This window comes from Microtus oregoni, unplaced genomic scaffold (genome assembly GCF_018167655.1).
Source record: "Microtus oregoni isolate MIOR12 unplaced genomic scaffold, Mior012 000015F_ref0000493, whole genome shotgun sequence".
NCBI lineage: Eukaryota > Metazoa > Chordata > Mammalia > Rodentia > Cricetidae > Microtus > Microtus oregoni.
Window position 1 is genome coordinate 37040171 of NW_024543074.1, and position 22464 is coordinate 37062634.

The 22464-nt window shown below is 45.8% G+C and overlaps 1 protein-coding gene across 3 annotated transcripts; it reads left to right on the top strand.

Annotated features, from left to right (window-relative positions):
- Nucleotides 1–1467: 1467 nt before the first annotated feature.
- On the top strand, nucleotides 1468–19130 carry Aldh3a2 (aldehyde dehydrogenase 3 family member A2). 3 transcript variants are annotated; one of them, XM_041665124.1, is made up of 11 exons: nucleotides 1468–1759; nucleotides 3287–3518; nucleotides 4282–4367; nucleotides 6237–6445; nucleotides 8386–8503; nucleotides 9540–9681; nucleotides 10458–10624; nucleotides 13191–13290; nucleotides 14364–14599; nucleotides 15417–15529; nucleotides 17608–19130. In XM_041665124.1, exons 1-10 carry the CDS (start codon nucleotides 1607–1609, stop codon nucleotides 15498–15500), a joined length of 1527 nt encoding a protein of 508 aa, XP_041521058.1. In that variant the 5' UTR covers nucleotides 1468–1606; the 3' UTR covers nucleotides 15501–15529; nucleotides 17608–19130. The 3 variants fall into 3 exon arrangements, with proteins under 3 accessions (XP_041521058.1, XP_041521059.1, XP_041521061.1); XM_041665125.1 differs by lacking the exon at nucleotides 15417–15529 and having other exon boundaries at nucleotides 1469–1759; XM_041665127.1 differs by lacking the exon at nucleotides 3287–3518 and having other exon boundaries at nucleotides 1735–1759.
- The last annotated feature ends 3334 nt before the right edge of the window (nucleotides 19131–22464 follow it).

The window sequence follows — 22464 nt, forward strand, 5'->3', positions numbered from 1 at the left end:
CCTTCCACCACAGACATGCTAGCATGTGCCACATAACTGAATACAAAGAGAAACAGAAATTTTGATTTTCCTGGTGGTCCTTCATTCCGGTAGGACTTCCTGAGAGGTTGAGAAGGGAGGAGAACCTCCTATGGGCCCCTGAAGTACAGAATAGTGTAGGATTAAGAAGTAACATTATCCAAGCAATCAAGCAGGGAGTCTATTAGGATGCTGTTGATAGATAGATAGATAGATAGATAGATACATAGATAGATACATACATACATAGATAGATACATAGATAGATAGATAGATAGATAGATACATAGATACCTATAGCTAGCTAGCTAGCTAGATAGCTAACTAGCTAGCTAGATAGATATTGTTAGGAATATTTCCTAACATGAGCTCCCTGCCTACGCAAAAACTCCCAATCGAGCCAAATCAAAACAAGCCGAATTAAGAAATATCCAGGTTTAATGGGAGTTCTGCACTCTTGGGTGGCTCCGAGGGGGAACCGGGAAGCCCGGGAAATGTGACCCCGGGGAGGAAGAAAGGGAGACCAAGTGTTCCTGTTTTGGGAGATCACTTAAATACTCTGGGGAGTGGTCCTGACCCCATCCCCAGGGAGGGGGTCAGGACTTGGCCTGCTGGGATTTGGAGTCCAGACCAGGCCCGGGGGGTTGGGATAGATGCGAGGGGCTGGGGCCTATGCCCAACTTGACAGATATATATATATATATATATATATGTTTGAACCATTAATTATTGGATTCAACATCTATTCTGAAGTTAAGGTTAAAGAGATAGGGAACACTGAAGGAAGTATGTTTGGTGGAGAATCAAAAGTTCTAATGAATTTAACGGTAAGGAAGGCGCCCATTCTAAATCTAAACAGAGAACAACATTTAGTCATTCCAGAGGATGGGAAGGACAACCCTAAATGGCCACCACTACTGTGCAGCTCCAGACGGGTCCGGATGTCCACCATTGCTAATCAGTCCGGAGAGGAAATTTGGGGAAACCTGGGTGCGGGTTCCCTTTCTGAAGCAGTTTTGCCAGACAGGGGAACAGAAACACTGGAGAATTAAAAACCAGCGATGACAAAGCTGGTGTGTGTACACTGGATCCATCTTCGCTGCATCGCATCACCCAGGCCGGCCGCCTGGCTTGCTCCACCTTCGCATCCGGCCTGAGACTTTGCCTCTGAGTCTGAGACGCCGGGGAGGGGCGGGGGGGGGGGGGGGGGGGGGGAGTCCGCTACCGGCCTGGCGAGCACGCCCCCGGGGCCTCAGTTCCTCCTCCGCGAGGTCGTTCCGCCCTTCTCTGAGGCCAGAGCCCTCCTTCCGCGCGTCCGCCGGCCACAAGACGCTCGCCCTCTCCCGGCACCCGCGGAGGGTCCAGCGGCTCTGATAGAGGTAGGGGGCGGGGCCTCGCAGTCACGTGCGGCGGTCCGGCCAATGAGCGCGCATCGCGTCGTTAGCGGCGGAACTGTGGGGCTGGTTTACCTGGAGGCCTGGTCTGGGCCGGTAGGCGGGTGGCCAGGGTGAGCCCGGGTGCAGTCAGCGCGTCGCCGCGGGTCGGTGCGGCCACACCTACCCCGCTCCGCGTTCTCAGCAGCCCGACCATGGAGCGTCAGGTCCAGCGGCTTCGCCAGGCGTTCCGGTCCGGCCGATCGCGGCCGCTACGCTTCCGACAGCAGCAACTCGAGGCCCTGCGGAGGATGGTGCAGGAGCGCGAGGAGGACATCTTGGCAGCTATCGCGGCGGACCTGAGCAAGGTGAGCGTCCGCGGGGTGGGAGGGACCGGGCGCGAGCCCTTATTCCCGTGCTATAGCACGTTGTTTTGTTTATCCAGCAGTGAAGAGGGAGCAGAGGTACTCCGGACTCCAGCTCTGCTTAGAGCCCTGAACGTTGTGTTTACACACGTTGAAGTGTTTGCTTTACCTGATGCTCGCAGTTTCTCTTCTGCGAATGCTCTTTATAGGCGTGCCCGTTTCTACGGCATTTATAGGCTCTTTCCTTACAGTGTGTTCTTAACTCTCTGGGTATTCTGAGTGTCAGTAGCTTGTTCGCTTGGTAAAGTTCAGATATTTCACTCGCTGTCTTACTTCTTAACTTTTTCTTTAATAGGTTCTTCTTGTAGACAATATTGTTTTTTAAGTAATCTTCAACACTCATATTTTCCTTCATGACTTTGTGTATCATTAGATATGTGTTGCTTAAACGGTAGTACACTGACAATCACTCCGAGGACTTTTAAAATACAAATCTTGATTCAGTCCGTCTGAGACAGTGTCTGAGATTTCTAATGAGGTCCCAGGCGATATCACATGGCCTCTTTAGAAGCAAGCTTTGGATACCAAGGTTTTAAGTAGTGTTGGAGGTATAACTATATTCTCCTGTACTCTCTAGTAATATTTTTTTCTTTTTACTTTTTATCTGTATTCCAGGCATAGTATGACCTTTATTTTTAGATTTATAATCCACCCTTCCCCAAAGACTATTGCAAAAAGTGGTAACTGCTGTAGTAGTAATGAGAGTAGTAGCTACAAGCCTTCCTTCAGAGTACTTTGGTAAAGAGCGGCTGTGGTGGTAAACAAAGATAAGATAATGAATATTAAGGCCCGTGAGCCAGCTGTTCTGCAAGCATCAGCTATTTTGTGTGTGTTTGTACATACATAGGGTTACTGAAGAATTTTAAACCAGGCTGTGAAGTAGAACATATATAGATAAAGTGGGAACATGGTTACAAACCAGTGTGCTAAGGATGAAGTATTAAGAAACAGCTCAAAAGCAGACTTGCCATGGTAGTGAAATCGTGACTGAGGAAGGCTGCTATCAATCAGGGAGGCGTTGTTGAAAGAGATAATTTCTTTTCAGAGGCATTGGCCATCTTAGAGAGGAAGAGCCAGGAAGAGTATCCAGGGTGTGTCTTATTGAGAACTTGGAGGGCTAGAAAAAAATCTGATAGCAAACTGGGGAGGGGGTGTCTAGTAACACCGGTTGTCACTGCAGATACACTGGGTCTGAGCCATGGGACACCCTAAGCCAGTGGTTCTCCACCCTCCTCATGCTGCGGCCTTTCAGTACAGTTCCTCATGTTGTGGTGACCCAACCATAAAATTGTTTGCACTGTTACTTCATAAAAGGAATTTTGCTACTGTTACAAATCATAATGTAAATATCTGATATGCAGATTAGCTGATGTGTGGCACCTGTGTGGGTCGTGAGCACAGGTCGAGGACCCTTGTCCTTGGCCAACTATACTGTACTCTTGTGTAAGAGTGACTGGTTTTCTTTTCCAGAGCAAACTCAATGCCTACAGCCATGAAGTCATTACCATCCTTGGGGAAATTGATTTTATGCTCACAAATCTTCCTGAATTGGCTTCTGTTAAACCAGCTAAGAAGAATCTGCTTACCATGTTGGATGAGGCCTATGTTCAGCCAGAGCCTCTGGGAGTCGTATTGATTATCGGAGCTTGGAACTACCCTTTTGTTCTTATCATGCAGCCTCTGGTGGGAGCCATCGCTGCAGGTCTGGTGCCCGCTGATGGCTTTATTCCTGTCTCAAGGGTCTAACTGTGTCATGTTGGTTGTAAGTTAAGGATGGTGTCTAGTTAAATACATTTGCTTTGGTGGTTTGCCTTGGCTGACACCAGCAACTTACTAAGCATTCATATGTATCTTGTACTTACGAATGCTGAAGTACTTAGGGGTGAATCTAAGAGTCAAAGACATCTGAGTTAGTAGTCCCAAGATCTCAGAGTCAGGCTTCCATATTCTAATGTGATTCTTGTTGATGGCTTTGCCTTCAGGGAAAAAAAGCATTTAGTTTCATTTGACCAGTTTCTTTATTCAAATAATGGTGTGATGTTAGCTCAAGTGTACAGCAAATCTCAGCAGATTGATTCAAATAATGGTGTAATGTTAGCTCAAGTGTACAGCAAATCTCAGCAGATTGATTTCTTACTTTGAAAGCTCTGGTTGATATAACCTGTTTGCTCAGTGATTCTAGGGCAGAGAGAGAACCATGGTAGAAGTGCAGAAAAAGAGATAGAAATCTGGGGAGTGTGGGAAGCTAGAGAGACTGTTGTCAGTGGCCTGGGGATGTGAGAGCCAACAGGTTAGCGCTTGGGAAGGAAGACATGAAAAAAAGAGGACACACGATGTGAGGCAGGATGGACTTAAGAGCTGCAGAAATACATGAACCAGCCTGTGCCCTGCATGAGTGTTGCTTTGGTAGCCGTTAAAGTTACCCTAATATTGGATGATGATGTTCTGCTATCCACTTTATTCAGGAAATGCTGCGATTGTTAAGCCTTCAGAACTAAGTGAAAACACGGCTAAACTCTTGGCTAAACTCCTCCCTCAGTATTTAGACCAGGTAAGAATATCTCGGTCCATCTTCAACCCATCTGTTTATGGTGGAAAACACAGATTTGACTCTTCTGCTAGTGATGTCATTGTTGGCTGCAGATCAGCGGGGCTTCCTTAAGTCTCCAACAGTTGGTTTAATAAAGGAAGCCAGGTTGCAAAATTCACTGTAGAATGACCCAGCAACTATGATTGCACAGAGTGTTGAGGCTGTGGCTTCATACGTGTCTCTTTTCTACCATCTGGCACTTCCAAGGATACGATTTTAGACATCACTCATGTAGTGAACTTGTTGATGAGAGGCTAGCATGTTTCTGTCACTCTCCGTTTTCCTAACAGAACATCATGTGTGCTATTCCATGAGTACACTTGCTTTTTAAAAGCATGCTTGTGGCTGGAAGAAAGTGCCTTCCCGAACCAGCACTCTGAGTTAACTAGCGTGTAGGCCTTGAAGAGTATCAAAGGCTGACTAGGGAGCGTGAGACTCAGCTTTTCGGTAGGGGATCAGATCCAGAAGTTCCCGTGACCTCTAGAGAGGAAGTTGATTGCTTGTGGCTGCTGGGTTCCACATGCAGTTTTGCAGGGGAGATTATTCATTTAACTTTCATCAAAAGGCAGCTTTAAAACACCCAATTAGTATTATGTTTCTTGATTTGCAGTGTCCCCGTGCCCAGCTGTAGCTCTTAGAGTAATTTTGTCCTTTATTGTCTTACCACTATCATCATAGCTCTCAGAACAATTGGTTCTCATAGCTTGGTTATCCAGTCTAAATGGAAGAGAGTAAGTGTCATGGATTCAGTAGGACTTGGAACCAGAAGGTAGACGATTAAGGTCTCGATTTGTCCCTCCCAGGTATAAATTCTTTAATAGTTGATGGTCCAAATGGGGAGGATGATAATGTACCTGCTTCAGTTGTCTGGTGGATTAACTTACCTGTGGATTAAAGCACAGAAAAATTAAAATTTAAAGTACGTGAGTCAGTTGAACTGTAAAGTGACCAGGAACTAATTAGTCTTCTAAGGAGCAAGATATCAATTGCTGACCAGAGGTTGACACACCTGCTTATCCATCGTACAGCTTAGGCGCTCGCACACACCTCACTGTTTCCTTGCCACTTCTTCTCAGCCACTACTTTCTGCCCTTGCTGTTATTATTAAAAGTATTTTCTAAGTAGCCACCTAAAGGCAGCACAGCACCTATGATGGGCGTTGTACAGATGTTATGAGACTTCCCGGTAACAAGTTCAGACATTGCCTAAGGTTTGGCAGCTTGCCTAAAGTCACAAATGCCAGCAAGTGGAGAGCCTCGATTCAGTCCAGATCTACTTCAAAAGCAAGTGCCCTCAGCGGTGATGCTCTGGGTCCTGTTCATTGGGCAGATATGGACTTAGGTACCTTGGGCTTAGCCCTGCTGTACTTTGTACTGGGCAGAGAGAGAACATTGGGATTAAGACATGAACTGCAGGGCTGGAGATGCAGCTCAGGAGGTAGAGCACTGGTCTAATGTGTACAAGGCTCTGGGTTGGATCCCCAGCACTGTGCAAAACACAACGGAACAGCAGCGAAAGAACCTCACCATCCCCTCCCCGCATCTTGCACATTTCCCCGTGGAATCCAACTGTTTGCTCTCCTTTGTGCTCTCGTTGCCAAGCTCATGGAGGAAATATTGGACTCTGAGGCTTGTGTAGGTTGATGGTTCCTGGTCACCAGCAGATCCGTCATCCTCCCTCTGTCTTGGGTCACCTCCTGATCTGTCCCTCGCAGGAGATGATCTTGATCTTTTGGTTTTCCTGACCACACCTTATCAGTGTTGAAGAATTGCTGATGTGAGGCCTTAAGATTAATTTGACAGTGCAAGAATCTGTTTCTCTTTCTTTGAGGACCTGTATGCGGTAGTTAATGGTGGTGTTGCAGAGACCACAGAGCTCCTGAAGCAGCGGTTCGATCACATTCTCTACACAGGCAACACCGCGGTGGGAAAGATTGTCATGGAAGCTGCTGCCAAGCATCTGACCCCCGTGACCCTGGAACTCGGTGGGAAAAGCCCATGCTACATTGACAGAGACTGTGATCTGGATGTCGCTTGCAGGTGAGGCTGGCTTTGCTTTCCTGAGGTTTCCTCCAGCAGATGGAAGTTTTTTCTAATGGCTGTTATTCTTTACACGTGAACCTCATGACTTACGGCTTCAAGGTTCATCAACTTTGGTGGCTGGTGTGCTCGAGAGTAGCCAGAGCCTCTCAAATTGTCTTCTGATGTCACTGCTGGAATAGGGAGCCACACATAGGTCCTGCTAGCATGTAGTCTTCCTCAGGAAGTTTGGAAATATTCTTATGGATAAACCTGGAGAGAAATTTTCCCAGGGATGCTCTTTTTTTCTTTTCCAGTGTTGGGATCAAATTATGGTAAGCTTGTGATCCACATTAAGCTACGCCCTGAGCCTGTAGCTTAGAAGAATGATAATCCAAAGGGCTGTGTGTATGAATAAAAACGCTCAGTTGAAAGGGTGTCGTATTCACTTCGTAGCTGAGATCCTTTGTTCACAAGACAGTATGAGAGATATTTTAATAGCATTTTGCATCTGGGAACCAGAAAATAAGAGTTTTTCTCTATACTAAGATAGGTTTGACGACTAGGAAACAAGTATGCTCCGGGTAGCGTGGTTTCAGAGCTGGTACTGGGGAGGTGGGTCAGCCTTGCTGCTTGGCCTCTTTAAATAGAGCGTGACTTCCAGAAAAAGAGAGCAGCAATGAATGCTGAGGTTGTGAGCTTTGTCTGTATGTAGGAAGGGGATGGGTCCACACAAGGGAGCATGGTTGAGGATGTTGGTTGTGCCTGTCAACAGAACTACAGCCTGGGAGAGCCGGAGTCTGAATTGTATGCTCGGCATCCAGAGTGACCTTTGGCTGGCTCAGATAGGACGGAGTGTTGGGGGGCTGTGCCCATTCTCTGCAGGCTGTGTCTTCATAGCTTGTACTGTTTACCAGGCCGGCTCTGAGAATTTTCTTGCTATTTAGAATCTTTTACCTCGGTTGAAAATGTGCGCTAAAGGCTGGTGGTGTGGTTCAGTGGTAAAAGTACTCGATGCACAAATCTGGCAGTCTGAGTTTGATGCCTGGAACCTGTGTTTTTAAAAAGTCAGATTCTAGCTGGGAGGTGGTGGCGCATGCCTTTAATCCCAGCACTTGGGAGGCAGAGGCAAGTGGATCTCTGTGAGTTCTAGGATAGCCAAAGTTACACAGTGAAACCCTGTTTTGAAAAACCAAAAACAAAACCATAAAAAAAAAAAAACCCAGCCAGAGTCTGAGTAGATGGGAGGGAGGGCTTGAGTATGCAACGGGCACACAGAAGAGAGGTCCCACCTGAGCACGGCAGAAAGGACCAACTCCCAAATCCCCAAACGTTGTCTTCTGCCTCCCCTACACACTGTGGCATGCATGCTTATATGTGCACACTCACACACCCCAAATCAAAAAGAAATCTGGAAATGCATTCTAAGTTCATGATCTACAACTAACTAGTTCTAACTAGATGATCTACAGTTCAGAGTTTTCATTTCTTTTGTTTTTGATAATTAGTAACTAAATATACAAAATCATATGTTTGGCATCATGGTTAATCTTTGTCATCAACTTGATGGCATTTAGAAGCACTATGAAAACAACTCTGTAGACGTGTCTGTGAGGGATTTGTCTAGATTAGGTTAAGTGAGGTGGGAAGACCCAACCTAAACCTGAGTTGTGGTGGGAAAAAAAGGTAAACTGAGCATAAGTATTGGTTGCTCTCTCCTCCCTGGCTGTGGTGCCATGTGACCACAGTGTCGTGGTCCTGCTGCCATGACCTCCTTCCTCCACAATGTAGCACCCTTCAACTGTGAGCCAAAATCACCCCTTCCTTTCTTCAGTTGCTGTTGCCAGATGTTTTATCATAGCAATATGCAAAGTGCCTAATACATTGGGAAACAAAGTGACAATGAAAAGATGACTGAATTGCATAGGTATTCTGGTTTGAGTTTTGTTTTGTCTCCCCAGACGCATAACCTGGGGAAAGTACATGAACTGTGGTCAAACCTGCATAGCTCCAGACTACGTCCTCTGCGAAGCCTCGCTCCAGGATCAGATAGTACAGAAGATTAAGGAGACGGTGAAGGTCTGTGTTCTGCAGTTCTGGTCCCACTGATGAAAGTCAGAGTGCTTTCTGACAGCATCTCTGTTCACTTTTACCCCAACCCAGACAATCGCTGAAACATATGTGACTGAACCACCTGGCTAATTAAAACACCACGCAGCCGGGTGGTGGTGGCGCACGCTTTTAATCCCAGCACTCGGGAGGCAGAGGCAGGTGGATCTCTATGAGTTCAAGACCAGCCAGGTCTACAAGAGCTAGTTCCAGGACAGGCTCCAAAGCTACAGAGAAACCCTGTCTCAAAAAAACAACAAAACAAAACAAAAAACCCACACACTCTGCATCTGTGGGAACAAGGCCAAATTGATGTTAAGCCCACTTAAATGGTGTAGTTCATTTGTTGATTAGTTGAGGCATATACTTAAAAATCAAAATGTTTTCTGTGGTTTTGAGAGAATATTTCCAAATTACTTGAAGAGAGCCCTTGGCATATTGTGGCATACTGGTTCTCACTGGAGAAGGTTATCAGTTGTCGTGTGTGTAGAGGGCCAGATGACCAATAGTTTGAAGGCGTGAAGTAAATACCTACTTAAAGTGCACCCTGTAGAGCAGCGGTCCTCAGCCTTCCTAATGCCACAACCCTTTAATACAGTTCCACGGGTTGTGGTGACCACCAACCATAAAATTATTTTCATTACTACTTCATCTGTGATTTTGTTGCTGCTATGAATCATAATATAAATCTCTGATATGCAGACCATCTGATATTTGACCCTTGTGAAGGGGTTGTGGTCCACAGGTTGAGAACTGTTGCTGGAGCAGGTTCTCCATCATTTAGGGTACATAAAGGAACTAAGGAAGACCGTGTCTGGTAATAAGCTAAGGCTTGAAGAGATGTGGGATTTTCATTGTCAGAGCGTGTTTGACCAGGGATGCTGAGTTCAGTGGTACGGAGACTAGTAAGCCACCTTGCTGAGATCATTTTCTGTTAATTGAGCACCAGAAAATAATTGAAGTGTGGGTTTTCTGACATTTAAGTGACTCCTGTTGCTTTCAATAGGACTTTTATGGGGAAAATATAAAAGAGTCTCCCGATTATGAAAGGATCATCAATCTTCGTCACTTTAAGAGGTTACAAGGTTTGCTTGAAGGACAGAAAATAGCTTTCGGCGGGGAGACTGATGAGGTCACACGCTACATAGGTAAGGAAATTCGCCCTTCCTGTGGGAAGATAGTTCGACATTTTTACTAACATTTACTGATCTTACATAAACTAAATATTGCTTTTCCGTGTACTGCTTTTTAGTGTATGTACACACGCACCTTTAATACTTATTATTGTGTGTGTGTGTGTGTGTACCACAGTATCTTAATTTTCTGTTGCTGTGATAAAGCATCCGCCATCTGTAGTGAGATCTGGCGCCCTCTTCTGGCAGATAGGCAGACATGCAGACAGAACACTACATAATAAATAAATAAATCTTTAAAAAAAAAAGAAACTGCTCCCAAAATTAATTTACTTTTCTTTTTTCATCAGTTGTTTAAAAAACATAAAAGAATGCAAATAATTAAGAATTCATAGAAATTCTCCTTGGTTGAATGTTTCAGTAATTGTTCAACAAAACAAAACAGGAATCCCAATTCTTTTGTCTTGCTACTCTTCCCTTCTCCTAGGTGGCAGTGTGACCCATTTCTAAGCCAGTCAAAGACAAAAACGAAGGAAGAACTGTCGAGATTAGCTTGGTCTAGGTAGAACTTCTCCCTGAGTTTGACAGTGGGTTTGGAAGCAGATTTTGGGGGGAGGAAAGGTTGCCGTGAACCAAAGCTAAGTCTGGCGCACTGAGAGAGGACAAACCAGTAGGAGTGCCTCGTGGGGGGCCTGTCCCAGGAAATGAAGAGAAGATGAGACTGTTGCTTTTTTTTTCTGTCTTCAACTTGACCATTTGTGTTATTTTATTTTATTTTATTTATTTTTTAGCTCCAACCGTACTTACTGATGTTGATCCTAATTCCAAGGTGATGCAGGAAGAAATTTTTGGACCAATTCTCCCAATAGTGTCTGTGAAAAATGTAGATGAAGCCATTAGTTTCATAAATGATCGTGAAAAGCCCCTGGCCCTCTACGTGTTTTCTCATAACAACAAGGTAAGCTTTGTAGAGAATAGTTCATTCTCAGGAGCCAGATTTCTTTATCGCCGTAAAGAATAGATGGCTCGTTTATATATCGAAGTTGACCAGCTGCATTCATAGCTTAATTTCTTGGTTAATGGAGCCTTGGTTATCACTGTACCCATCCCTTCCTCCCTGGAGTTAGAGCTGAGTTCACAGGGATGAATGTCACAGGCTTTTGAATAACAAACACCTCCTGAATAATGAGAACTCTTCCATGTACTAGCATGTAGTGCTTTTTGTGGCCTGAATCCATAGAGCCTGCCCCTGTGATTCAAATGGCCGTCATAGCCACTCAGGTGGGGCTGGGGAAGTCAGAGACCTCTGGCACATCGTAAAGATAGTCGTGAGAACTTGGACTTCAGGCTCCCAAAGGGTAGCAAGCAGCTCTGCAGCCTCTTTCTGTGTGCCTGTCCTTTGTGTCGCTAGGTGACTTGCAGCTCTTAGCAGATCATGGCTCCACGTGGACAAATAGGTTCAGGGTCCATCTGGAAAGATGAAAATGAGAAAGAGGAAGAAGGGACCAGTCGGTATGCAGAGGTCATTGGCCCGGTGCCATGTGCAGTTCCTGATGATGAGGTGCTGTAGTCACGTGGTGGCTTCAGGAGCTGGCAGCACCGGGAAGTTGACATAGCTCCAGGCACTCGAAATGAGAGGAGTGTGTATGGTTCAGTAAGGCCCACTGGCTGCGTGCAGATGGGTCGGCAGCTCTTTCCCTGTGGTCACTGCAGGCCCATTCGACATCCACCCTGAGTTCCCAAGGCTTCTTAGTATCTAAGTGAAATGATGTTTGTTGATTAGCTCAGTGTCATTGAGGCTTTTCTGATCTTAGGCCAACTAGCTATTTACTTCCTCAAAAATAGAATAATTCTAACATTTTTTTGCATTTCATACCTGTCAATCATATGTTATAATTTAGATCAGGATTGAGAAGTAACCTTTTTGTTATTTTGTTTTTTAAGACAGGGTTTCTCTGTATAGCCCTGGCTATTCTAGAACTCACTCTGTAGATCAGGCTGACCTTAAACTCAGAGATCTTCCTGCCTCTGCCTCCCAAGTGCTGGCATTAGAGGCATGCACCATCACCACCCAGCTGAGAAATAATAATTTTAATATACTATTTTTATTTACCGCAAGACTTTGATGTGTGTGTACAATGTATTTTGATCACGGTCATTCCCCAGTCTTGCCCTAATTCTAATTTCCTGCTTACTCAAGGGTGTGGGGTCATCCGCTAGAGCATGGTTGGGATATGAGGGGCATGCCTGTAAGGAGACTGACTCCCTCTCCCAGGAGCTGTCGAACTGCCAGTGTCTCTTCATCGGTGTAGGGCTCATGAGTCCCTCTCCTGTCCAGGCCGGAGTAGTGACTGGTTTGCCATCTGTGGCCGCCCATAGCTGGCTCGAGTCCAGGAGCATGGCGGTCTTTCTGAAGACTGTTTTCTTCCTCCCATCTTCTGACTCTTCAGTCTTTTCTCTCCCTCCTGCCAATCCTCAGCCTCGGAGGGAGGAGTGTGATGGAAATGTTCCATCTGAGACGGAGCATGCTGTAGGCAATTACTCCCTTCACTTTGACCCGTCGAGAGTTTACGTGCTAACTGCTGTCCACTGCACAAAGAAACCTCTCATGAGGCCTGAGGAGTGTGTTAACCTATGGATATAGAAATTGCAAACATAGAGGGTGGTTTGATACTAAGGCCGTTTAACAAGATACTGGTAGTATATTCATCATTAAGGCCTCTGAGCGCCCCAGCCAGGAATTCTTGGTCAGATTGATAGTAGGCATATTTCCTCCTACAGAAAGTGGTTGGTACCCCAATAACATCCATGCCACTATTACACCAACAAGCATATCTTGTCATTATTGCAGTTCACAGCATTCATAGCTGGGTAGATTCCCTCTACCCCTTCCCACAGCAGCATGTGTTGCACCTCCTGGTACTATAAAAGCTATTTAGCAGGGCAGAAGGCTTCTGGCCAGTACCACCTTGAGAGAAGTAGTAATTTCTAAACTGTCTCTTGTTGGTACTGCTTTGGAGTATAGATCTTGGAAACAGACCCAAAGGTTCAGGGCCACCCCTCTTGATCTACACACTGATAAACTGGGGACCAGAAGTGTTTAATATTTCAGATTTTTTAAAAGCAATATCACTGTGTATCCTAGACTGACCTTAAACTCATACTCTTCCTGCTCCAGTTTCTCAAATGCAGAGATTCAAGTATGTGCTATCTTCCACCCAGCTTGACTGCAGATAGTTTTTAGATTTTAGAATATTTGCCTATAAATGAGCTGCCTTGGAGTTGGGACCCAAGTTTAAGCATTTTCTGTGTTTCACGAGGCAATATACACAAAGTCTAAAGGTAATTTTATACAATATTTTTAGTAATTTTTGGCATGAATTTTATGTCTCCACAAACTTAAATACTTGTACCAGCACACAAAACCAGGATGCATATCCGTAGAGCCCACAGGGAGTACACTCAAGCACACGGGGGTGACAGGACATTAGCTCTGACCTGGGTGCCTTTGGTCTGTTCCTCAGCTCATCAAACGGGTGATCGAGGAAACCTCCAGCGGTGGGGTCACAGGCAATGATGTCATCATGCACTTCACTGTCAATTCTTTGCCCTTTGGAGGTGTGGGTAAGTACGACCGTCCAGTGGCTCGTCTACTGCTGTGACTTCTGCCGTCAGGCTGGGTCCCCTGTTCTCCAGGGGTTGGGCCAAAGGCATTTTGTTCTTGGGGAAGCATTGTGGACACGATCTGCCCCTTTCTGCTGGGTCCTTCCTACCATGGTCGTGGCTATAGCTGGCCCTCTTCTCTCCTCCCTCACTGTCGTGGTGTTTTCTCTCTGGCTTCATTGTCTTCCCAATGAATCAATCTTGCCTTCTGAAGTGACCCCTTCCATCAAAACAGTTAAGTCAGCTGTGGCCTGGCCTCCTCCAGCTGTCCCCTGGCCTCCAGTCATTCTGCCTTCTGTCATTGCATTGTACATGTCGCCACTCACAGAACATTTCGCCAGTCTGTTGTATGCATTGCGAATTATGCAGGCGTGACTTCCAGGAAGGCAGGGTTTTACTTGCTATTGTTACCTGTCTGTACAGCCTTGTTACCCTGTTCTTGGTTTACTTGCTGTTCTTACCTGTCTGTGCAGCCTTGTTACCCTGATCTTGTTTTACTTGCTGTTCTTACCTGTCTGTGCAGCCTTGTTACCCTGTTCTTGGTTGCTCTTCAAGGACTTAGAGGAAGCAAGTGAGAGAAGCCACAGATAAATAAGGCCATGTGGACTGATAGAAAAAGCACACACATAGCGTTTAGCATCATGCTAATCTGGGTTCATATTTTAGTTTCCTTCTTTAACAGACATGTGACTTCAGGCAGATCAGCTAGTTCCGTAAACTCTTTTTTCCTGTCTGAAAACTGGGTTGGAGGTAGGTGTCCCCCACAGAGCTCACTGAAACTCTTAGCACATTTCCGACATAAAGGACAGCACAACCCTAGAAGGGCTGCAGATCCTGAACCTGCTCATGGAAAGTATCCAGGCTGAGAGGGCGGATGATTGTGCTAGGGGACCAAGTTGGGAAGAGATTTTTTTTAAAAAAAAGCAAATATGTTGGGTTTCTACACCCCAAGCATCACGCTCAGGCTTTCACCGTCAGCGTGGAAATGGGAAGCAGCTACACTGAAATTGTTTCATCTGTTCCATTTGTTTCAGGTGCCAGCGGAATGGGGGCTTATCATGGGAAATATAGTTTTGACACCTTTTCTCATCAGCGCCCCTGCTTATTAAAAGGATTAAAGGGAGAGAGTGCCAATAAGCTCAGGTACCCTCCCAACAGCCAGTCCAAGCTCGGCTGGGCCAAGTTCTTGCTGCTGAAAAAGTTCAACAGAGCAGGGCTGCTGACGCTGCTGGTCACGTGCTTGGCTGTGGTTGCGGCCGTGTTCATCAAGGTGAGTCCCTGTCCCTCCTTCCTGTCCCTTCTTCCTGTCTGTGGGCTGCTTGTAGCTATGCGTCTGTCTGTCGAGACACTCCATCAGCTTCTAATGTTCCTGCCTGCTGGCTAGCTACCTGTTTTTGTAAACACAGTTATTTACTTCCTGTCTTAACTGTTTTTTTGCTGCTGAGTCAAAGTTCAATAGTTCTGACCAAGTCTGAATGGACTGCAAACTCAAATTTATTGTAGGAGTTTACCGAAATTATTGTAGGAGTTTACTGACATTTTTAAGAATCTAAACTACCAAAGAGCTTGCTAGAAGGCTCCAGAGCTGCTCAGCCCTCTGCTCCCTTGGATATTGGTCCTCACTATCTGCTTCAGTTTGTTCTTGAATATGCATGAAGTCATCATGGCATTAAAAATGACAATAATGGAAGGAAATAGACAAGGGGCATCATTTTTATTAGGTATATTTTTCCTCCAAAGTGGATTGCCAGAGAAAGTTTGTCTTGGGCCACAGGTCATCATAGAGGTTTGCAAAAAGGCGCTTGAGATAGCCTCCTCTGGGTGGCCTGTGCGTGTTCAGGATGGAGGAGGGAATCATCCTTCATGGGATGAGTGTCAAGATGGGATGGGGGAGGGTTTCCTCAGACAGCTGACCAAGAAGTGTGACAATGTCTATGAAGAGTGGGTGTGGATGAGAGACGGAAGCATCTAGTGGAAACGCCATGTTTATCTGTGGTGTATAAATGTGAAAAGTCGTTCATCTCACTAGCACCGCACTGGTGGACTGATGATAACAGCTGCATTTGAAATCATTTGGGTTTTCTCAGAAATACCAAGCTCTGTCGAGGGGGAATGCCCTGTTGGCTTCTCTGGCAGTTCACAGACTGCGCTGGCCCAGTAAACACTCATGATCAGATCTCAGCTGTCTGTTGAGAGTGAGGTAGGAGCTTCCTGTTTTCTTTCTGTGTGTGAGGTGGGCCAGGTTGGGTTCTGTTTGGATTTAGTTGTTTCTACAGCTGAAGGTTTAGATTTACTGACAAAGGATGTTTTACTTAAATTCAATTTAGGCATCATTTTAAAGGGATGGGGAGGGGTACTGGTAGAGGAGCAGACCTCTGGGCTGGGCCTGGTGAAATCTGTGGCCTTTCTAAAAGTGAGTAGCCGCATATTGAGCTACGCTGTCCCTCTGTCGGTTCAGGAGGGCATGCCAGCAATTCCAGTCCAAGTCACCATTTAGACAGTTAACTTTTTATTTCATAATTGGAGAATATTTTTTAAAAGTCTCAGAATTGTTTCATTTTAATTAAAAATAAAACTCTACAGTTTAGGAATTTACAGTGGCAATTCAGGGTTTTTTCCTCTTCTACATCTTTCTGAGACTGAAGATTTGGTTGGAGAAGGCTTGGGTCTCTGGTCAATAGTGTTTTTCATTTGACATTGTCCCTTAGCCTAGTGTGCATATTTTTGGTTGGGGAAGACTTTCTCAACCTCTAGGTGACATGAGGACCAGGCTTGCCTTGTCCCCAGGAAGGCGCACCTAGGGCACCACACTCACCACACAGGGGTTTGGCAGACAGGTCTTCCTTAGCCAGGTCTTTGGTGGGAACGAGAGCACGTGGGCTTGATCCTCAGCTTGGTTATTGACTTGAGATTTTGGCAAAGCCTCTCCTTGAGTTTTTACTTGAATCTCCTCTGCAGAGTGCGAGGAGTTTGCGATTTCCCGGGCCGCTTTCAACTTCTCCCATCTCATTGCTATTGGCAGTACGTTCATGGCTTCTTTAGCCAGTGTGGGCTCAGGCAAAGATCTGGCTTTGGCTCCTTGCTGCCTGCTTCTGCTCTTCCCTGACCTTTTGTCCTCTTTGTATCAAATCTCATTTTAATTCAAACAGTGATTCAGAATGTAGATTGCGTTGCTCATTTGGGTCTCTGAAAACATTTTTGAAGGCTGTTTTTTTTAAGGACATTTTTGTACATGCTCAGTAAGCGCGACACCACCAAGCAAAATGAACTTCTTTTGAAAGACACGTAGTGATCGTGCCGTGCCGCGTGATGGGCAGGCTGGGTCAATGGCGCATGTCCCGTGCTATCTCAGCACTTATGTGACCGGTCTTTTGAGACAGACCATTGCTTGTCTCCACCTGTACATCGAGGAGTCTGTTATAGGTACAGACCTTTGTCCTCCTGCACACTTGAGTCTGTTATAATTACAGACCTTTGCATTAAGTGGCGTTTTTTGCACTTCGTGGTTTACTTACATTGTCAGATGTTTTTATGTCGTTTTGCTAATTTATTGGAGTTCGAGTGAATATAGAATAAAGTCCACAAAGGAAAGTTCCTTCAAAACCTGTAGGCTACAGGAAGTGTTAGGCTGGCCTGGGTCTTTTAGATTTCTGTATTTTTGTTTTATATGTATGAGTGCTTTCCTGCATGTGGTCCACAGAGACCAAAAGAGGGTGTCAGATCCCCTGGAACTGGAGTTAAATGTCATTGTGGGTGCTGGGAACTGAACCCTAGTCTTCAGTAAGAGCAGCAAGTGCTCTTAACCACCTCTGTCCCCTGGTCAGAGTTTTAGAAGGTGGAGAAATCACAGGTCAGTGCACTGTCTTCTGGAGGTTGCTGCGGCTCTCCTCAGCTTAGGCTGGATCAGCTGCATCACTGCTCTTGGACTTTAAGAACAAGCTCGCAGTCTCTAGATTTCATGCCAACCCTGGGTCTCCTGCTACATGGCTTTGGGTACGTGGCTCTGCTTTTTTTTTTTTTTTCGTGGCTCTGCTTTTAGCTCTTGGTTTTGGACAGTATACAGTCTGCTCCCTTGTCTTGTTGTTATTAATGAGGAAAGGCATGATCCTGTATTTTCAGTTGAAACCAAACTGTGGCTTCTTAGGGACACGTAGCTTTCTTTTCTATTTTGAATCTCTTAAGAAAGAAAGTGTTTGTGAGAGTCTCAGTGCCTCCAGACTTATGTTCTAAGGCTTTTCTCATAGCAGAATAACATGAACCCCTTTCTCCTCTCTCCAGGAATATCTGTAATGACTTCCTCGTAACCACTGCTGAATCGTTCCTCTACTAAATGCTTGACAAACCAATACCTTTAAAATTGTACCCAAACCAGGAAATTACAGATGTACTGCAATCAAACCTAAGCTGTTGTCACTTACTGCTAATGAAACTCACTGTTTGAGCCAACTTCCAGCATTTGTCAGCAGTGAAGGTACTGGGAGGACATAGACTGTGCTGGGCGAGAACGTGCCTTGTAAAGTCCCAGCTCCGTGGGCAGTGTCAGGGAGAACGGTAGCTGTCCCGTCACTTCTTTGCTTCAGTTCATAGCACTTCCCACTCCTGTGTCTTCTGCTCTCAGGCCTCAGCAAAGCTCTCCCGGTCACCTCGGCCCAGGCTTGCCAGCTGTCTGGAGAGGTCTTCCCAGCTCGTGTTAGGGGTTGAAGTCCTAAACTGGGGAAGTAGGTATGTCCACCTCATCCACTGTGCCGAGACTCTGACCTTCAGGAACTGGCTGTCCATTTAAACGTCCTTTCTTGTTCGTTGCTCATCACCTAAAGTGTGTGTGTTTGTGACAGTCTGTCGTGACTGTCCACAGTGCCTTTATGATGACATGGGCTACACCGAGCCACTTGTCAGGAAGAAGTGCTTTCTTTGTGAATGCCAGTGAGAACATCTTGTAGTCACAGCTGTTCCAGAGGCCAAGGTTAGAAGATCCCTGAGCCCAGGAATTTGGGACCAGCCTAGGCTACATAGTGAAGACCCCACCCCACCCCATTATCCATAAAGACCCTTTGAGATTCTAAAGTTGAATGTCACATAGATCTTCAAGGATAAATATTTTCTTGTTTTCATAGCACAATGAAGGAAACTTCACTTTTTAAATTTTAGAGGGATCCCTTTCTGAATAAATTTAGCCTACAGATCTTAAAGTGTGGTCCAGCTCCTGTCCTAAAAGGGGGATGTTAGGATTCGAGGCTTCGGAAGGCACGGGACAGAGACTGTGGGAGAATGCTGTGAGCTGGTGGGACACACTGAAGGGATGGGACGATAAGAAGAGCTCCCGAGCACGTGGGGCATTATTCTCAGTCAGATCCTGATGTGGCCAAGCAGGGAAGTGGCAAGAGAGATCAGTGTGGAGCTCAGCTCTCTGCTCAGGCCTGGCTGCACTCCAACCCCAAGCTGCAGGGCTCCCGCTGCCTTCCTGGGATCTAGATTAAGACTTGATCCCACTCGATGAGAATGTAGCTTGCTTTATTGACTGTACAGCCATCTTTGCTGAATAACCTGCTCCATCACTGAAGCTGTCTGAAGGGTGTCGTCTCTACAAAAGGATGAGGCATCAAAACAAAAACAAACCATTGTCCTATTTAGCAAGTAGTTGCTTACGTGACAATTGTCATAGACTAATCAGAAAATATTTTGCACAAAATTCCAATGTAGAATTTGCTCTTACTATTATGTTAAATTATAAATCATAACTTCTACTTAGACTAGAATACTTACATACTATACTAATCTTCAAAATAAATGTTTTTCATAAATTATTGTGAGTGTTATTTTCAACCTCAGCTATGGAGATAAAATTCCTTGATTACAAGGTTTCCCTACTAATCCATTTTTTACTGTAGCCCCCACAGATGGTAGTGCTAACTGTGGGCATCATGGTTCTCAGACTCTGCAATCTGTTCTCTGAGTGTGGATGAAGGCCGCCGTGCCATGTCTCACCATTGCGCCTGGAGATGCTCACCAATACCAGGTCCACAGCAACCAAGAATTTGAATCCCTGTCATGTGCCATCCGTGGCAGTGTGTGTGACCAGACAAACTGGGCTTTGCTGCTCTGGTTCACACCATTTCACTGCTGAAAGGCAGAGCAAATGCTTCTCAGTCTGAGCCCAGTGAGATGAGGGGGGAAGAAGGGCCTGTGGCCAGCAGGGTCCCCAGTGCCACCTAGCTAGGGCTTGCTGGCCCTTCTCACAGCTCCACGAAGACTGGCACGCTATGCCCAGAAAAACACGAATGTTACCAGTGCTTTTGAAATTCTATTTTACTTAAAATCTTTTCTACTCTTGAGGAAGACTAGCCATTCCTGGATTCTCACTCTTCTGATAGGCTGATGTTCCAAAGCGCAGTCTGAGTCAGAGAAGGAAAAGCCAGTTTGACCACAGCGTAATCGTCACTGTGCACTTGAGATCTCTGAAAGCGGCACTAGCAGATGCCACATAAAGTATCCAGGGTCCACCTGCGCTTGAGCTCATGTGAGTGGAACGCAGGTGTCTGTTGGGATGGATGGCTGCTTGCTTTGTTTCCCAGCTCCTGTAGTGTCTAGAGGACTTTGTTGACAGTCACCCACCCTGTGGGCTGATGCTTCCCCTAGGGCACCCCGTCCCCCAGCATTCCCGTTACACCTGCTGCCATGGGAGTTAATTCTGGAGGAGCTGTTCTAGGCACTGCAGAAGCAAACAGTAAACCCCACAGTGCAGGGAGCAGGGAAAAGCTTCAGACCAGACAGCGTGGAGTCCAGGTCAGCTGCTCTGGCTGGGCTGTGTGTCTGCTCTCTGTCCTCAGCCCCTCACTAGAGAAAGCGCCTGGCGGAACAGCATCTTCAGACACGACGGGACTGACGCACATATGAACTCAGAGCTGACAGCATGTACAAGGCCTGCACAGGTTCAAAGCAGACACAATCCCAGCACTGAGGAGAGGTGGGCAGAGTCCCACCCCTGACCAAGAAACTATTTGCAGTTGGTATCTGCTGGGAAAGGGAAAGCTCATTTTCTCCAAAAGAGTGTCATTGGGTATATCAGCCGCACTCCAGGGCAAGCCCTGTGCCCAAAAGCAGCTGGCTGCCACAGAGTGAACTCCATGGTTTTTGGTGCACTTTTTATTTGGTATTTTTTTGTCTTACTGTTTGGGCGAGGGTCTGTTTTGATTTTTTAGGATTTTTTGTTGTTTTTATTGGTTTCTTGTTTTTATTTTTGTTTTAGAAAGAAAAAGAAGGTGAAGTTAGGTGGGTAGTGAAGTGTGAGGACTTGCGAAAGGAAAAGAATATAATCAAAATATATAAGTTTTTATATAAAATTTAATGGATGGTGGTGGTATACACCTTTAATCCCAGCACTCAGGAGGCAGAGGCAGGTAGATTCCTGAGTTTGAGGCCAGCCAGGTCTACAGAGTGAGTTCTAGGACAGCCCGGGCTACACAGAGAAACCCTGTCTTGAAAAAATAAAGAAATTGATAGATGATAGATGATAGATAGATAGATAGATAGATAGATAGATAGCTGGCTCTGTCTTGGGCAAGCTAAGATTCCATTTCTGCATAGGTACTGGGAATAACTGGGAATATATATATATATACCTTACTGTAGAAAACACATGTCGAACTTTTATATTATAAAATGTTTTCAAAACAGTTGGGCACATTTTAGCATTCCCTGTGTCCAGCACTGTCTGAGTACTATTCACTGACATTGCTAGTGGCAGTCAGATTTCGCATTGGTTTATACAGAAAGACCTTGCTTTGCTTGTTGCATAAGATACTACAGTGATTGTAATAGGGTGTTTCCGAGTCCCAGCTCCCAATGTCCTATTTGAGAAGACCCTATTAGCTTAGTCTGAAGGGAACATGTATTGGGAGAGAGCAGTCCACTCTAGTGGTTTCCATGGAATAGACAAAACCATTGTTGCCTAGGCCCCGAAGAGAGCAATGACGCTGGCCTTTTGTCTGGGTGGTATGGATGGGGTGTAGTCTCCCAAGCTTGGGCAGGCTCAGGACATTTTGCAGTCTCTTTTCTGCCAGCTTCCTGCCAGAGAACTCCAGATGGGAGGTTGAAGGGCATGCGGTTAAGGTCTCCGTAAGACAGTGTCGCCATGGAGTTACAGGTGTTGGTGAGCTCGGAGTCTAATTGTACAGCACTGGGTCCCAGAGTAGACCTGCCTCTGCTGGATCGGCCAGAAACCCCAGAATACGGACTGTACTCGTTAACTTTGCAGATACCAAATTAACGGCAAAAGAAGAGACTATTAATGATTTATGTTTGGAAAAATTTTAGACTAAGGTGGAGCTGACTGTACAGGTCAGCTCTTGGTGGTTAACGCTGGAGAAGGGAGGACATTTTCCTCATCGGTGCAGGCATGGGAAGTGCTCCAGTAAATTACCCCCACCCTGAGCTTGCAGGCAACGCTGATCCAACTCAGGGGTCGCAGACAGAAAGTCAGTCAGAAAGTAGGAAAATAGGGGGTAGGCTTGTTGGAAAGAAGGCGGGGTGGGCTCAACAGGAGTAGGAGGGATGAGAGAAGGTAATGGGGAGGAAATGGCCAAGGCACATTATTTACATTCATGAAATGGTTAAATAATATGAATAAGAATCTTAAGATAGTCAAAACTTGATAGAAACTATCATGGATGCTACCAACACATTGACCACCCCTAGCCTGCCGACCTTCCCAGTTCAGCTTTGTTATCATGGATGCTACAAACACATTGACCACCCCTAGCCTGCCGACCTTCCCAGTTCAGCTTTGTTATCATGGATGCTACCAACACATTGACCACCCCTAGCCTGCCGACCTTCCCAGTTCAGCTTTGTTATCATAGATGCTACCAACACATTGACCACCCCTAGCCTGCCGACCTTCCCAGTTCAGCCTTGTTATCATGGATGCTACCAACACATTGACCACCCCTAGCCTGCCGACCTTCCCAGTTCAGCCTTGTTATCATGGATGCTACCAACACATTGACCACCCCTAGCCTGCCGACCTTCCCAGTTCAGCTTTGTTATCATGGATGCTACCAACACATTGACCACCCCTAGCCTGCCGACCTTCCCAGTTCAGCCTTGTTATCATGGATGCTACCAACACATTGACCA

What these genes read in the sequence shown, in the direction of transcription:
- Aldh3a2 (XM_041665124.1), top strand. Translation starts at nt 1,607, where the DNA reads ATGGAGCGTCAGGTCCAGCGGCTTCGCCAGGCGTTCCGGTCCGGCCGA. An exon ending in TGAGGTCACACGCTACATAG is followed by an intron (nt 9,682 to 10,457) that starts GTAAGGAAATTC and finishes TTTATTTTTTAG; the next exon opens with CTCCAACCGTACTTACTGAT. An exon ending in TTTGCCCTTTGGAGGTGTGG is followed by an intron (nt 13,291 to 14,363) that starts GTAAGTACGACC and finishes CATTTGTTTCAG; the next exon opens with GTGCCAGCGGAATGGGGGCT.